At 38.6% G+C, this 16,267-nt stretch overlaps 1 protein-coding gene across 1 annotated transcript in view; it reads right to left on the reverse strand.

The window, feature by feature from the left end:
• Window positions 1–235: 235 nt before the first annotated feature.
• Window positions 236–16,267, reverse strand: part of LOC124550941 (pre-mRNA-processing factor 39) — an 82,246-nt gene continuing 66,214 nt past the window's right edge. Inside the window, exons 14-18 of the mRNA XM_047125752.1 lie at window positions 11,309–11,517; window positions 10,902–10,961; window positions 7,354–7,535; window positions 4,158–4,244; window positions 236–1,007 (exon numbers count right to left, since the gene is read on the reverse strand). Coding sequence (XP_046981708.1) covers window positions 626–1,007; window positions 4,158–4,244; window positions 7,354–7,535; window positions 10,902–10,961; window positions 11,309–11,517 — 920 coding nt within the window. The 3' untranslated portion in view covers window positions 236–625. The remainder of the gene's footprint in view (window positions 1,008–4,157; window positions 4,245–7,353; window positions 7,536–10,901; window positions 10,962–11,308; window positions 11,518–16,267) is intronic.

Genomic DNA, 16,267 nt, shown 5'->3' on the forward strand with positions numbered 1-16,267 from the left:
GACCAACAACACGTCGTCGTAAGAACTTTGAAATAAGCTTAGTTTGAAACGGAAATGTCAAGAAACTAATAAATGATAAACAAAATATCATAAATTCTACTACGCAAACCATTTACTGTAACCAAGTTTTTCTATCAATAATACAAAAGCTTTGGGAAAAAAAACCTTCCTGTATGGTAGTAATGGTGGACAATTCACACAGTCTTCAATGCAGACAAAATGATAGACAAATGAATATATATTAGAAATAAATTTTATTTTGTACATACAATATTGTTTATTTTAAATTGAAAATGCATGATTAGATTCAATAAAAAAATTTATTAAATTCATATCTGTGCATGTCGATGACATCTTTAATGGATGTGTGTCGATGTGAAAAGGGAATTTAAAATAGAGATCTGAACTTACTGCAGGTATGATGATGAAATGTTTGTCTGAATTCCATACTATGAACTGTCAAGAAAATATAAGAATACGTCATTAAAGCAGTATTTATAACAGTCAATCTGCAACACCTCAAACTGATTTTTTTTACAATGTTGGCTCACTATATTACAGGAAGAATGACACTCTGTAAACAGTCTGTACTCTCTCTGAAAAAACGCACGATACGAGTACAGCTTCAGTAGTAATTGTAATTGCCCCATCCCTGGTTGTAACCTCCATACCCAGTTTGTGAGTATCCCCAGTTCTGATAGTTTGCATAATTTGGGTCACCAGACTGACTATATTGCTGATTGTATGGAGGTTGGCTATAGGGCGTGGGCGGCTGCTGTGCAGGATATTGTCCCCCTTGATAGCTGCTGCTTGCAGCGGCACCTGTTGCTGTTGTTTGAGAATAGCCACCACTCTGTGCGTAACTAGACTGTGCGTACTGTCCTGTAGTCGTAGCTGCTACTGTCGTTCCTGCTGTAGTGGCCACCGCACCTGAGACTGCCTGGGAAGCTTGCTGTGAAGCCACCAATGCATCCCCTGTTTGGATCTTTGCCTTCTTTGCACTGTCACTGAAACATTAATATTTTACTTTAATTGCAAAAAACTACTAACACACAATAGGCAACAGATAAGAAAGGTTAAAATAAAGTAACTATCAAGGAAAGGTGTAAATCATTTCTGTGCTGTGTAATAAGTACAACAGTTTATGACAATGAATGATGGTATGCACAACCACCCAACAAAATAGTAATCCTGACTTCTTTCTTTTCCACTATACTGATTCACAGCTATAGATATGTGCCCATAAAATAACGTGAATATCCCTAAAGAGATGAAATAAAAAAAAGGGTAGATGGAAGTGAGACCATGTCAGGGGATATAAATATCTGGAAAAAGGCAAAGGCAATGATGTAACATGTAATGGGCCCAATATTAGTGCAGGCTGACAAGAGGAAGAATATCATCAGTAGAATTTGAAATTAATTTGGTACAGACAATCCTTCAGTGAATCCTGTTTATCTACAAATGCAGGAGAATTCGGCGTAGCATAATTAAAGATTAGTTTGTTAAAAATCACGAACTGCTGCATGCCCAAAACACTTTCAAAGTAAGAAACTTCCTGGCAGATTAAAACTGTATGCTGGACCGAGACTCGAACTCGGGTCCTTTGCCTTTTATTGGCAAGTGCTCTACCATCTGACCTACCAAAGCACAACTCACGACCCGTCTTCACAGCTTCAATGCCACCAGTACCTCATCACCTACCTTCTAAACTTCACAGAAGCTCTTCTGCGAACCTTGTAGAACTAGCACTCCTGGAAGAAAGGATACTGTGGAGCTCAAATGGTAGAGCACTTGACTGCGAAAAGGCAAAGGTCCCAAGTTCGAGTCTCTGTCCAGCATACAGTTTTAATCTGCCAGGAAGTTTCGTAGCAGCGCACGCTCCGCTGCAGAGTGAATTTTCATTCTGGAAACCTTTAAAATATCTCAATAGGAAGTCAAACCCATTAACATACAACCAAGTTAAATATTTTATTCTTCGAACATATATTCTGTGCATGAAAGGCTACAGTGGAACTTCCCGGCAGATTAAAACTGTGTGCCAGACCCAGACTCAAAAGTCTAGAGCTTTGCCTTTCGCAAGGAAGTGCTCTACCGATTGAGCTACCCGAACATGCATCACGACCTGTCCTCACAGCTTTACTTCTGCCAGAACCTTGTCTCCTACCTTCCAACTTTCACAGCAGCACTCCTCATTCTGAAAGACTACATCATCCAAAATGTCAATTGCACATAATATTTTAGATACTAGATCTTTTCCTATTAAAAAATACCAACTAGTACACAAATGCAAAAATACTGCAAGTGAACACCTGGTTAGATTTTGTGCTTGGATCACATTTCCTTATACTTTTCTCTATTGGAAGGACAAAACACTTTGCTCCATGAAGCCTGTCATTTATGACTAAGTTTGCACTTCCCATCAAATTCTTCCAAGTTGTTCTGAAAAAGACCTGTAAGAGCCTATCACGTTTTATAATTATCCACTATGAACGTGAATACCTTTGGAGTTGGATAATCAATTATGCACACCAGGACAATTGTTGGTCAACATAAAACATCAGTTTTTCCCTCTCATAAGACTTATAGGTGGGAACTGTTTATTAACACACGAGTAGCACAAACATAATTTTAAGCGTGTGGAAACAATGTTAATACAAGTCAGTGTGAATAATCCAGCTTCGCAAACATTCTTCTGGATCCAATACCTGCCATAAGCAACTTTTTTTTATTACAATGTTACAATTAATTTGTTGTTTGCCAACTTTCATAACAGTTCATCTAAGTAACGTTTTTCAACAATGATTCATTTTTAGTAAATGAGCTTCCAAGATAATAAAATCTTGGAAATCTGCATGGGGTGGCGGGAAATTACAAAAAGGTTGTTTTATGGAGACACCTGACGGGGGAGAGGACGGGCAAGAGGAGGCAGCTGTGGAAATTCTGAGAGGGGCGCAAGACTTGTATAGTGCTGTAAAAGAGATAAAATGATGCATCAATATTAAGAATGCACACCGTTTATGATCCAGACTATTGCCCACAAATTAAAACTATTTTTAAACTGACATGAAACACATCATTTTAAATTAGGGTTTGCAAGAAAATAGTCTTTTCCCACTAAACTCTGATGATATAATATATATATATATATATATATATATATATATATATATATATATATATATACATATATATATATATTAACCCAAAAAGTAATATTTTCTATAGGCATCAATCCTCTTGATGCTGTTTGCTTCTAGGCTGTTCCCACATAGTCTGAGACAGACTCTGCTTGTACAACTACAATTTGCTGCAGTCCACAAACACATCTTTACTAAAGTGATGTGCAGCTAACAAGATGGATGTCAGCAAGATGTGTGGCAGAGAGAGTCAATGCGCCACATAATGCAGCCACCAACAGTCGACATTTCGTGAATTTTCTAAATCACGAACATTTCACATTATGCACTGAACATTTATTGCTGAATATCAAGTAAGTGCATATATTATGACTAAAGTCATCAAAGTGTTCAAGATTAGTAGGAACAAAGGAAACAACAAAATTATAAGAATAATCAAGAGCAATGGTGTTCCATGTGTATCAATTTGTGGAGATGGAAGAAGAAACAGAGTCCTCATGGGGAGCTTCCTTCAGTGTCACCAGCTGAGTATGTGTAGCATGGAGTGTGGAGAAAATAAGTGAACTAATTAGTGAGACTGCAAAGTATTCTCAATTCCACTCTCTGGGAAAAAAGCACCATACACCTACACTGTTACATAAAAACTATTAACATCTTTTGCTGTTCAGGTATAAGGACTAATTGCACCATCTTTGTGCAGCACATTTCTTGAGCAAGTGATCATGAGACAAACTACACTTTTGTGGCACCGTATACATGTTGTGCTTTATTCTGGCACTGCTGCTAAATTCACAAGTATACAGTTCACTATTGGCCACATTTGTTTTCCCACTTGATTCCATTGTTATCAGTCCACCGATAGCTGTGTACATTTTAACTATAAATTCCTCCATTAAATTACTCTTAAGTATTTGCACAGAAAACTAATACTGCCACAAGTTTCAAAACAAGTAACCAGTGCTGCACAAGGTATTAAACTAATGTAGAAGTTAATTTGTAGCTTCACATTTGACTCACCTTTTGCCTTCTGCATCAGCAGATTTTTTCTTTCGATCCTTTGCCATCTTGAAGTACCTCTGGAACTCATCATGTGCTTTCTGAACACTGTAAAACAATGACATGACCATAATTAAGAACACTAAATATAGACAAGTGAAGACAGTTGTGTATAGAAGTTTTTGCATTTAACTGACAATACGTATGTACACAGTAGTGACACCTAGTTAAAAGACTGCTTTGTTAGAAAGGACAGGACCAACACAAAAAAGTTTTCATACTGGAGAAAGCAAGCAATTCATAACTGTAGGAAAATTCATAGTACGAACACTTTAGGTTTGAGAAACATTTATTTTGGTGCAGTTGTAGTACCAAGAAAACTTTACAGTCATAAAAAGTCATTTCTATGCAAAACTTTTGTATCTTTTATGATCGCTTTGTTAGATGTGATCAACTTAGAAAATTAAACAATGGAAAGTCCAGGCTGCAATACCAACAATATTACAAAAAGGATAGATAGCTAATCACTGTAAAGAGGACACAATGAGTAGCACGAAGGCATGATGAAAACTGTTACATATAAGCTTTCGTCCAAAGCCTCCTTCAGAAAAGAAACACACACACACACACACACACACACACACACACACACACACATTCACACAAGCAAGAACACCTTACACACACACAACTGCTATCTCTGGCCAGATTGCAAGAGAAACATGTCAAATGGGAGCATCAATTTGGGGCAGGGGCAGGATATGGCTGTCAGGCACGGCGTCAGGTGGTGGTATGGGGGAGGGAGCAGAGGGAAGGAAAACAGGGAGCAGAGGGGAGGAAAACAGGGAGCAGAGGGGAGGAAAACAGGGAGCAGAGGGGAGGAAAACAGGGAGCAGAAATAAGACATGCAAACAAGGGGAAAAGACACACATGTGCACCAGCAGAGAGCATGTACAATCAGGGTGAGTTGAGCCAAATTGTGAGGATGTGTCATGACAGGGGGAGGGGGAGGGGGGGGGGGGGGGAGGACAGTTGGGTGGAGGGTGCGAGGACATTGGGTTACTGTACACTGATGCCAGGAATGTTTTGGGAGTGGAGAATCTGTTGTAAGGATAACTCCCTTCTGCACAGCTCAGAATAGGGGATACTTGAGGGGAGGACAACATAAACCGCCACAAAGCTTGTTTCTCCCACACAAGACCATCACAAAAATGGTGAAAAATATGAAATGGCACACACTTTAAGGTAGACAACTATCATCTGGGAGCAAGATCACAAAGTTTCAAGGAGCATAATCAAGGAATACAGCTCTTACATTCCGCATCAGTAGAGCACGCAAACACAAGATTTCAGTAATTACAAAGCATACAGGGGCATTGAAGCAGCCATTCTTCCCACACTCCTTACACAAATGGAATGGTAAATACCCTATGCCATACTCTTCATAGTGGCTTACAGATCATGGAAGTAGATGAAGTTAACTAGAGTGTGGGTAATACAGTCAACTGATATACATTTTATGCATTTGTTTCTGTCAGATTCCGATTCATCATCATTTGTAAACTCACTATCAATCTTCTTTCATGCAGTCATAGTACTGACTGATACAGACAGGGCAAACACTTAACAGACAAGGCAATTAAAACACGAGTTTCTCAAATTGTCTAATTTCTGCTAAATACATACTATTTTCCTCATTGTCAGTTCATGATGTACAAACAAATATTACGCAAGCAGCCAATTTTCATAAAAAAGTGACATTTTGTGGAAGTCTGCCTTTAAGGTATGTTAGAAAGCATATAAGTAACCAATTCAAACTATATTTTGACTCCATGAGTGCAAAGAAAATCAACTGTTATTCATCTCTAAACTTCAATTTGAGAGAAATCATTACCTCTCATCAGAGACAAAAATTTCAGTTTTAACCAGATTAACACCCATGTATGGGGGTGGTTCGGTAAGTCTGGTAAACTTTCATGAAAGAATGAAACATTTTTGTTGTGCCTTCATGACTGGTAAGCTTGATTATTCCGAAGATTACATAGAGAATTTCAACAATGTACAGCAGACAGTTCACTGTTGAAAGCTATTTGAATTGGCCAGTGTGTCTACTGTGATTAAAAATGGAGACAGCAGAGTTTCATACTGTTACTAAACATTTTCATCTGAAGATTTGGACAACCGCATAAATCAAAACACAACTGGATGAAGCTCACGCAGACTCTGCACTATACCATTTACTTTTGGTCGTCCATGTGAGATCACATCATTAAAAAATATAATAATAAAAAATTTGTGAGATTGCTGAGACTGTAGGCATCTCAACCGAGTGAGTGCATTGTATCCTGCAACGGAGAATTGGCTATGAAGAAACTTTGAGAGGGATACGTGTTGTGATCTCTCAGTCGATCAAAAATTCATCTGGCACAACATTTCAACACTATGTCTGCTGATGTTTAATCGCAATCCGGACAAAGTTTTGTGCAGATTTGTGACTGATGAGAAAACTGGGATCCATCATTACACACCAGAGTCAAAATAGCAGTCAAAACTATGGACAAAGGCTGGTGAAAGTGCAATGAAGAAGGCAAAGACCATTTTGTCAGATGGTAATATGATGGCCACTGCACGCGCGCGTGCACACACACACACACACACACACACACACACACACACACACACACACACAAAACAACAACAATAATAATAATAATTTGCTCCTTCACCAGGATAATGCACCATTCCACCTATCAGCAATAACAATGGCAAAAGTGCATATATTGGACTTTGAACGGGTTCTTCATCCACCCTATTCACCAGACATACCCCTAGTAGCCTCTTCTTGTTCCCAAACTTAAAACTTTGGCTTACGAGGAAGGAACTTTCATTAAGTGATGAAGTGATATTTGCATTCAACAAGTATTTTGCAGAGGATATCCCTCAAAGGCGACTGCCACAAAGTACGGAGAGTTGTTTATGAAACAAACATTATTTTCCTTGCTTTTTTACCTGACTTTTTAAACCAACCTCACAACTTTATATCACAATAATCATGCATAGGAATGGGAGCTCATTATATACAACAGACATACATGTGGACAGGAGAACAGCTCTTTTTTCTACACAGTTTCATGCACTACCAATCATCTAAATTTTCTTTCATTACTACTTATGATGACAATAATAATAATAATAATAATAATAATAACAGAATTACCCCACAACATCTTTTCCAAAATCTTCAAGAAATTCAACTTTACGCTGAGCAAACAGAACTTTCTGCTCAGGGTCAGCATCTCCACTGAGAAACTGATCTATAATTGCAATTATCTCTTCTTCATCCAAGGGATTCTTCTGAAGCCCCATGTCAATAAGCTGCAAGTAAAGGCGAGGGTTTTCCTGAAACAACAAGGTTCCATGAAAGAAGTTTTTTAATGCCATACTACTGATTAAAAATACAACTGCACAGCAACAATATTTCAAAACTTAACAAATATCAACAAAACTGATTAATTGTACCTTACTGTCTAAACACAGTACTATGTCTGCAAGATGTCTTAAAAATGATTACTACACTGAGTTCTACCGAGGCTGATTCTATCACCTTAATCCGACTCCACTGGCAATAACCTGGCGAAGTGGTGACAAATCAATTTTCTGGATGTCATAGAATTTTAACAATGTATAATACTTTCCATACAACAAAATATCCAAAGATCGCTATCCACTAACTGCAAGGTGAAGGAGAGAGGGCAGGTGACAGAGAGGAGGCAGGGCGTAAGTAATAAATAGATTTTGACCGAATAAGACCCACAGGCTCCAAAGACACAGTCCAAATTTTACCTAAACATGACCTTAACACAGCTTTTTTGGTACTGTCACAGGACGACGTTTCAACTTATTTATGCCACTCAGAGACTGTTGTATATGTGTCTTGAAAAGAGGGGTACAAGGTACAAATAAAGGAAAGAAACTACGTCTTTTTTTTTATGTATTAAATCTGGTGGTGTTGACAGAATCAGTTTAGGAAACTAAACACTGAAAAGATTAGACAAGTTTTGCTATTTGGACAGCAAAATAACCAACAGCAGCCAAAGTAGAGAGGACATAACATGCAGACTGCCAATAAGGAGAAAGCACTTCTGAAAAAGAAAACTGTTGTTATTGAATCTAACTTTACAACGATAGCAAGTCTTCTCTAAAGGTATTTGCAGAGTAGCTCTGCAAGAAAGTGACACATGGGACAAAACATTTGTGACAAGAAGAGAATAAAAGCTTTTGAAAAGTGGTGTTACACAAGAATGCTGGTGATTCGATCGCATAATAAATGAAGAGATACTGAATGGAATCGGCGACAAAAATTTCTAGCACAACTTGACTCCACCACTATCACACTACTGTTCGCTTATTTAATAAATTATACAATTTCACAATCACAATACTATCATGAATTTCAAAAAGCACAACAAATTACAAATTTATGATTATCTGGAAATAAGTGACTAAGTCATTAATGGAATTTGCACAAAGCATGCAGCACACATTCCCACTAATAACTAGAACTGCTCTGTGCACTTTTCTCCTTCCTGCTTCACTTACTATCAAGACGATTTCAGTTTTTTCAAGACAACAGCATATGAATAATACACACACTTTAGGGAGTATAGGTGACCCTTCACCAAAAGGCAGCAATGTTGAGTCGCCAAGAAGCACACACAAAAATAAAGAAAACTTGCTAGCTTTTGGAGTAATTCTTTCTTGGGCAACTGCACATGGATCTGCACATGCTCATGCACTCTACACGATACCAGCCAGATGCACAACGTTGGTGCTGCATTTTGGAAGATAGGGTGGGTTGAAAAAGAGAGGGGGTGGGTGGCTAGGAGCTTTGAGAAAGGCAGCCAGTTTGTTGTAATGCACAAAGGGCAGGTACGTGGGCTATGCATGTGATGCATGGATGTTGGAGGCATAGGTGTTGGAGCCGCTTACACTGAAGGTGGCGTGTATCGTGAAATGGGAGGGAGTGATAGGATAAAGGATGGGAAACTGTTGGGCAGAGAGTGCGGGAAACAGTGGGTTAATGGAGATTGAGGCCACGATGACTATGGGAGTGAAGGGTGTGTTGCAAGGATGTGTAGTCCACAGAAGCTGGTGGTGGAGGTAAGGATGTAAATGGAAGTGACCATTGAAATTTAGCACGTTATGCTCAGCTGCATATTGTGCCACTGGGTGGTCAACTTTGTTGTTAGCAACAGTTTGACAGTGGCCATTCATCCTGGTGAACAGCTGTTTGGTAGTCATTGACATAAAAAGCTTGTTTGCAGTACAGTTGGTATATGACATGGCTGCTTTCACATGTAGCCTGGCCTCTGATGGGGTAGGACATGCTGGGTGGGTAGATTGGACAAGTCTTACACCTGGGTCTTCCACAGGGATATGTTCCCTTGCAGCATTTCCAAACTCTCACCAAGGGCTCATATCCCTGCGCAGGACTTGATCAATCCACCCACCCAACACTTCTTACTCCACACTCTTCACAGGCAGGGCCATGTAGCATAACAACTCTGCCGCCAACACTGCATAGCTTTTTGTGTCAGTACGACTACCAACCAGCCGTTAGCCAGGACGAATGGCCATCACCAAACTGTTGCCAAGAATGAAGTCTACCTGGTGACAAAAAATGCAGCTCAGGACAAAAGGCCCAATTTCAATGGCTGCATCACAACCCGGGCCATTGGGTTCCTTAACTCTTCCACCAGCTTCTCCGAACTATGCAAATGGGAGTTATCCTTGCAAGATATCCTTCACTCCTGTAACTGTCCTGACCCCAGTTTCTAGTAAATCACTATCCCCACACCCTCTGATTAACAGTTTCCCCTTCCACTATCCTTTCACCCTCTTCCAATTCACATCCCCATGCCACCCTCACTTGGGCAGCTCCCTAACGGCTCCAATACCAGTGCATCACATGCTTAGCCCGTTCACCTGCCACCTCTCCCTCACACATCCCTTGCCAGCAAGCAGGCTGCCTCCCTCTGAGCCACAAGCCGCCCACTGCCAGCCGCTCTTCCTACATCCCCATTTTGTGTGCATGTGCATCGACGTGAACGCGTGCTGCCCCACCCCACCAGACAACCTCCACCACAACATAGTCCATCTAGCAGCACCGGCACGTTCATTCTTTCTTTTTGTGTGCACACACTGATGACTCAAGGCTTTTGCTTTGCAGTGAGAGGTTTCCCAACAAAACTGAATATAGAATCACCAAGGGAAGAGATGACAGAACTTCACTTTTCACAAATTTTCCCTTTTTTATTTCCATCTTCAGTCCAACAGTGTAATCAAGACCTCACCACACTGGAAAGTATTACCACAAATACACGAGTGAAATATGTTCTGTAACAATTACCACAATGTTACTGAGTTGTCATTATTGATAAATATTAATACATAAAGTTTAATTTGTTCAATTTAAGACTTATGAATGGCAGTTTGTCAGAAAATTTTTGACATGTTAAACTGATGAAAACTGGTTGCATGTTTATCAGTTTGTGGTACTACGTTGATACCAAGCCATCAGTGAGTGAGAGGATACAATTTTTGAGACAGCCAGAGCATTCAAGTCATGCTATGATATTTGAACACTGTGCTCCATAGCAGATTTACGATATTTCAGAATTTTCTCACTAACCAATCAAAAATTATGTACCAGTCACAAAATACTGGTAGTAAGAATTTAACCATTATAATACATTATATTGTTACCTTATCTTTCTCAACTGCCTTATTCAGGATTGAAATGGCTCTGTCTGTGTCCCCTAATATCTGAAAAATGAAAACAGTTACATCAAACAAAACTCAAAACATTTCAACAATTCTTTGGATGTATCCAATGTGTGTGTGTGTTACAAATGATGAAACAGTGGCAGTCTGTTTCCCAAAGGGGGCATCTTACCTCGATGGTAAAGCGAATCAAAGTGAAGATGAGGGAATGCCTTTGCGCACTCGTCAAATCGCTGAAATAGGAATGCAGATTTAACAGTGTACCTTAGGAGTGTCAAGATGTTCTGGACTCAATATCCACCTGCATCCACTTTATGGTTTCATATTTAACTACCTTCTGCAAAGAAGCTGTGTACAGTACGGTGGATAAAGCAATATATATATCTTACCTTCCACGAAAACCTTGCATACTTTATTGCCATATTATTTGCAATGACTTTGCTTTTTGATGTGTTAATGTAGTGCTCGTACAGCTCAGCAACTTTATTTAAGTCATTCCGTCTCCTTTCCAAGTTTATGCGACGGTAAGCCACTTGCAGCATGTTTGGCACAAGTTTCTCCAGATTTGTCAATATTTCTGCTGCCTGATCATAATTTTCTGAAATTATGCCAGAATTATTAGCAATTTATTACTCCTACTCGGGACACTTAAAACAACAAAGATGTTAACAAACCTATTACTAACGCATAATCAAACAATAGAAAATCCAGGATTGGATAGTGACAAATTATAAAAAGGACGATTGCTACTCATGATACAGTGGAGATATTGAGTTGCAGGCAGGCACAAGAAAACAACGACCACCTCCTGAAATAGACACACACACACACACACACACACACACACACACACACACACACACACACACACACACAGAGAGAGAGAGAGAGAGAGAGAGAGAGAGAGAGAGAGAGAGAGAGAGAGAGAGAGAGCTGCATTTGCATGAAAAGTGGTGTGTGTGTGTGTGTGTGTGTGTGTGTGTGGTGGAGGGTCTATATTTCATAAGAACAACTTTTGTGGCCAAAAGCTTACATGTTCAATAGTCTTTTGTTGTTCCTATCTGCAACTCAACATCTCTGCTATACGGTGAATAGCAATCTATCCTTACTAATGGATAATACATCTAATTTAACAATTAACAAATTTGCTACATTTCTATTCCAACTGTAGGACTACATGAAGTAAGCTTATCTGTATGTTAACACTAAAAATGCAACGACATTCCAATTGGCTGTTTTGGAAGTTTGCATATCTGTTAAAGACAATAGTTTTCCTGTTGAACTTTGAAATTTTGTGACTTTTTGCCTTTCAATACAGGCACCACCATATTTATTAATTGTGTTTATTTCTCACTGCGCACATAGAAATGCAGCAGTGTATTTTGCCTGCTTAATGTTTCTTTAAACACCTATGCTGCATGAATATAGTAGATGCCTAGTTGTTTTACATGTGATGCTACAATTAATGTCATAGCTTCTAACCCAATTATTACAAATCACTATCCTAAATTGCTTGATAGTGTAAGTCACGATACAGAAATTGAAACTAGCTCATACGTTTCAAACATCTACAACATGGCTCAAAGTGAAAGTCCAAAGGTAGGGAATTTGCAGACAAGCTCAATACCCCCACCATGCACACTGTACCAACAGCTAGCAATATCCTGAGGTAGTCATGACTTAGTAGCAGGTGACAAGAGAGGAAATATCAGTTTTCATGTTTTTCGGTACAACATATAGTGTGAAGTGGTAGCACAAATCTGGGTTGTGTATTTGAAGTGGCGATACCTATGAGTGACATAAATCATGCCAAGTTTCAAAACAAAAAGTCTGACCATTCCCTAGTGAGAACAAGTACAACAATGTTTAATTACTTAGGGGAGAGACAGAGACAAAGGATGATAACCAGATTTAAGCTACAATTCATTATTACAAATAATCTAGGATCCTGTTGATGCTAAAAAGTTATTAATCTGCAGAAAAATGATGAATTATCCTTTCCTGTGTTATGATCAGTACAATCTCCCTCATCTATTACCATGCTGCCTGAACTAAAAACAGAACCATTGGTAATGCAGTACACACCTGAGCACCACACAAGGCAACTGCATGGTGACAGCTCTAGTGATTGTACATAGAAGCATTCCAGTGTGATGACTCATATACAAGTCATCGTACACCAACGGGTTAACAGACCAATGCCTAGTACAGCACTACAGTGTTGAAACTAACCTTTGCACTGACACCTGCTTTACATTTTCTAATTCAGGGAAACTACTCACAATCTGCAACTGGGTGAGAGAGGTTAACAGTTAACAGAGGCAGCAACATTACCTTATGTTTACCTTGAAATTTAACCTTTTAACAATGAACAAAAGAAAACACTACTGCATCCACATCAAGATGATATGGAATCTTTCAGATAAAAATTGTTTTCAGTGAATTAAAAAATAATAAACACGAAAAGGAATTTTATATACTCTTACATTTGTTACACACTGCTCAGAAAATATACAATAAGCAGATGCACAGATACTGCACTGATGTTACTCGTTAAGTGACAGTGTCTTCAAATTTAAGAATTCAAGGGCTGTAACTGGAAAGAAAATTTTGCATCTATTTTAATGTTTCCAACAAATTTGTGAAAGTAACATTGGACCATTAGAAGAATATAAAACTCACAACAAATGCATAGCAAAGCACTCCATTAAACAATGACCTGGTGAGAGCCAGGCAAGCGATTCATTACCCGTAACAACAACCATTTGCCATGGCTACTCAGCACAAAAGGCTTTTATGTTAGCACCTTTAGACCTTAAACAAATAACTGACCTTCATAAAGGAGATTTCAAAATTATAAAGTTGTCACTCAGATGTGTAAAAGTGGTACAAAAAATGCCTGCACAGAAATGGGATTTGCTGAAGAACTGCACTATCTAAAAAATGTAGTGAAAACAAAATGTAATGAGAAGGTTTTCTCCATTTAACAGCATCAAGTGTTCGGAAGTCTATTTTCAAATAATTACTGAAGATTACTTGGCATGTGGCTGACGTAATATTACAGTGATTGTACAAAATGTACCGAAGATGTAATATTACATCACACTAGTTACTACGATTTTCTATAGCGCTTATCAGATATATGACTCCCAGAAACATCTGTACTGTCTAGAGACTTTTTACTTTTTTCTACTGTGCCCACTTGGCGACAGCAGTTGCATCACTGGAACAATTCTTCATTACTGAGACCTTTGTTATTGAAGCTTGCTTTGTAGGCATAAGCTGACATTAGACTTCTCTCTTCTTCATGCATTTGGTTTGGTTTGGTGTTCGACATGTGCAGTGAACAGGAGAAATGTTGATAAAGTATTTGACGATAATTCAGATTACATGTCATCTGAAAATAGTTGTATGAATGATTCACCCACAGGCATGTTTTTAAAAAAACGGAAGACAGGGAAAGTACATCTCACATGGACAGAAAGTACAGTCTCATGAGCACAGCAATGTAACGTCATCAAACCATCTGTTCTTGCTTCAAGTTTTATCACACTGTACTCCAATATGAATACTAAATTTAACTTTGACTTTGTGTGAGAGGTTAATTTGTATGTAACAAATTTCACTAGAAGGGCCGCATGTTTGTTAACATATTTTAATACTCCAATTATTCTGCAATTTTGTTCTGTTAAAAATGCTACTGTATACGTTTCACCAACTATACCAAAATTAGTGTGTTTAAAGTAAAAACAAACCTAAAAGTTTTAAAATTCCAACAACAGCTTTTTTAAAATATCACAGACTAGCCAGTCCACAGATAATGATAGCTACCTATGAGACAAGCACTCTAATTGTTAAAAAGATAAATAAAGACTGTTAGGATGATGATAGCTTTTTTACAATCTTGGCGGCTACTCTACTGTCATTAACCACACTTGTCAGTAAAGGATGAGGACCTTCATACTGGATGAATGGTACGCTCAATGGCTCATGAAAAATAAACTGATTATAGACCTAAAAAAAGACTGTGTGTGTGTGGGGGGGGGGGGGGGGGTTGAGAATGTTCAAAACTGAGGATGAGAGAAAAGTTGATCATCTGGTTTGTGCATGAAAGTGGGAAAGCAGTCCACTAGTTACAGAATGAAATTTAAATTCAAGTTATCAGCTATGCAAAGAAACACAGTAAAGCAGGAAGCTGGATGCAGATTTCATACTGATTAAAAAAAAAAAAAAAAATATATTCATTGGTAGTGTGCAAGTGAAACTCAAACACTTCAAAAAATTGGTGAACATTTCGAGGGTGAAACTGCAGATGTGAAAGCAAGACATGCTTAATCTGTAGTTCAAAACAGAAAAGGATTCAAATTGAAGGCTACAAAACAGCACGTAAAAGAAACATTTTGCCAACAAAATTTTACATTAGCCACCTATATCACAAAATTTATCTACACCCCCAAAAGGGGGATGCAGACCAAACGTCAGTCTATTCTGATGTGCCAAACAGCACTACAGTAAATAATGTAGTGGAACATAGTGCGCAAATGTGTACATGTGGTGTGGAAATGCAGTAGTGCACAGTGACGTGAAGCATTATGGCTGACTGATGAAAACTGCCATTGTATGTGGTTTTTAATTAGAAAACACTGTCTGTGAGAGGAAGCTTCCCAGCTGGTATTACTGTAAGAGCTCATGGTGGTGAGTGGATGATAGAGGAACTGGTTCTAGACTGGATTTCAGCAGTGTAGAATAAGTGGTCAAGAGCTCTTCTTCACTCAGAATCAATGCTTCTGTTGGCTAGTTTTCGCACAAACACTGGCAATCGAATGAAACAAAAACTGAAAAAAGTTAACTGTGATACATGATTATTCCTGGTGGCATGATAAGTGATGTGGATTATTTAGGAATGTGTATGTGTGTCTCAATCATCCATTCAAAGCTAGTGGAAAACAAATCTATAGAAATTACATCAGGAACAAAGCAGCTTTGACACCATGAGGCTGTTTGCAATGCTTGTCTTTGTCAGCAGTGTGCCATTGGCTCTTGGTCACTTGGCAGTACCTAGAATTTCCAATAATCTTTATGGAATTGAAGATTATATTCTTTGCGATAGTGACTAGTAGCATTTTGAGTAATCTAGTGAGGGTGAAGAATCAGATGCTGGTGGTGCTGAGATGGAAGCAATTTTAGTTAACACTGCCACAAGGGTAACCAAGCATTCAGCTTCAGTCATTGATCATGTCCTAACTGACACAGAGAAAAGAAACTGTGAAATTGTTGTAGATAACCTTGGACTTTCAGACCATTTCTGTCAGATCTTAAATTTACACATCCCAGCAGAAAAAGAAACT

The sequence above is a fragment of the Schistocerca americana genome, chromosome 1, assembly GCF_021461395.2.
Source record: "Schistocerca americana isolate TAMUIC-IGC-003095 chromosome 1, iqSchAmer2.1, whole genome shotgun sequence".
Classification (NCBI taxonomy): domain Eukaryota; kingdom Metazoa; phylum Arthropoda; class Insecta; order Orthoptera; family Acrididae; genus Schistocerca; species Schistocerca americana.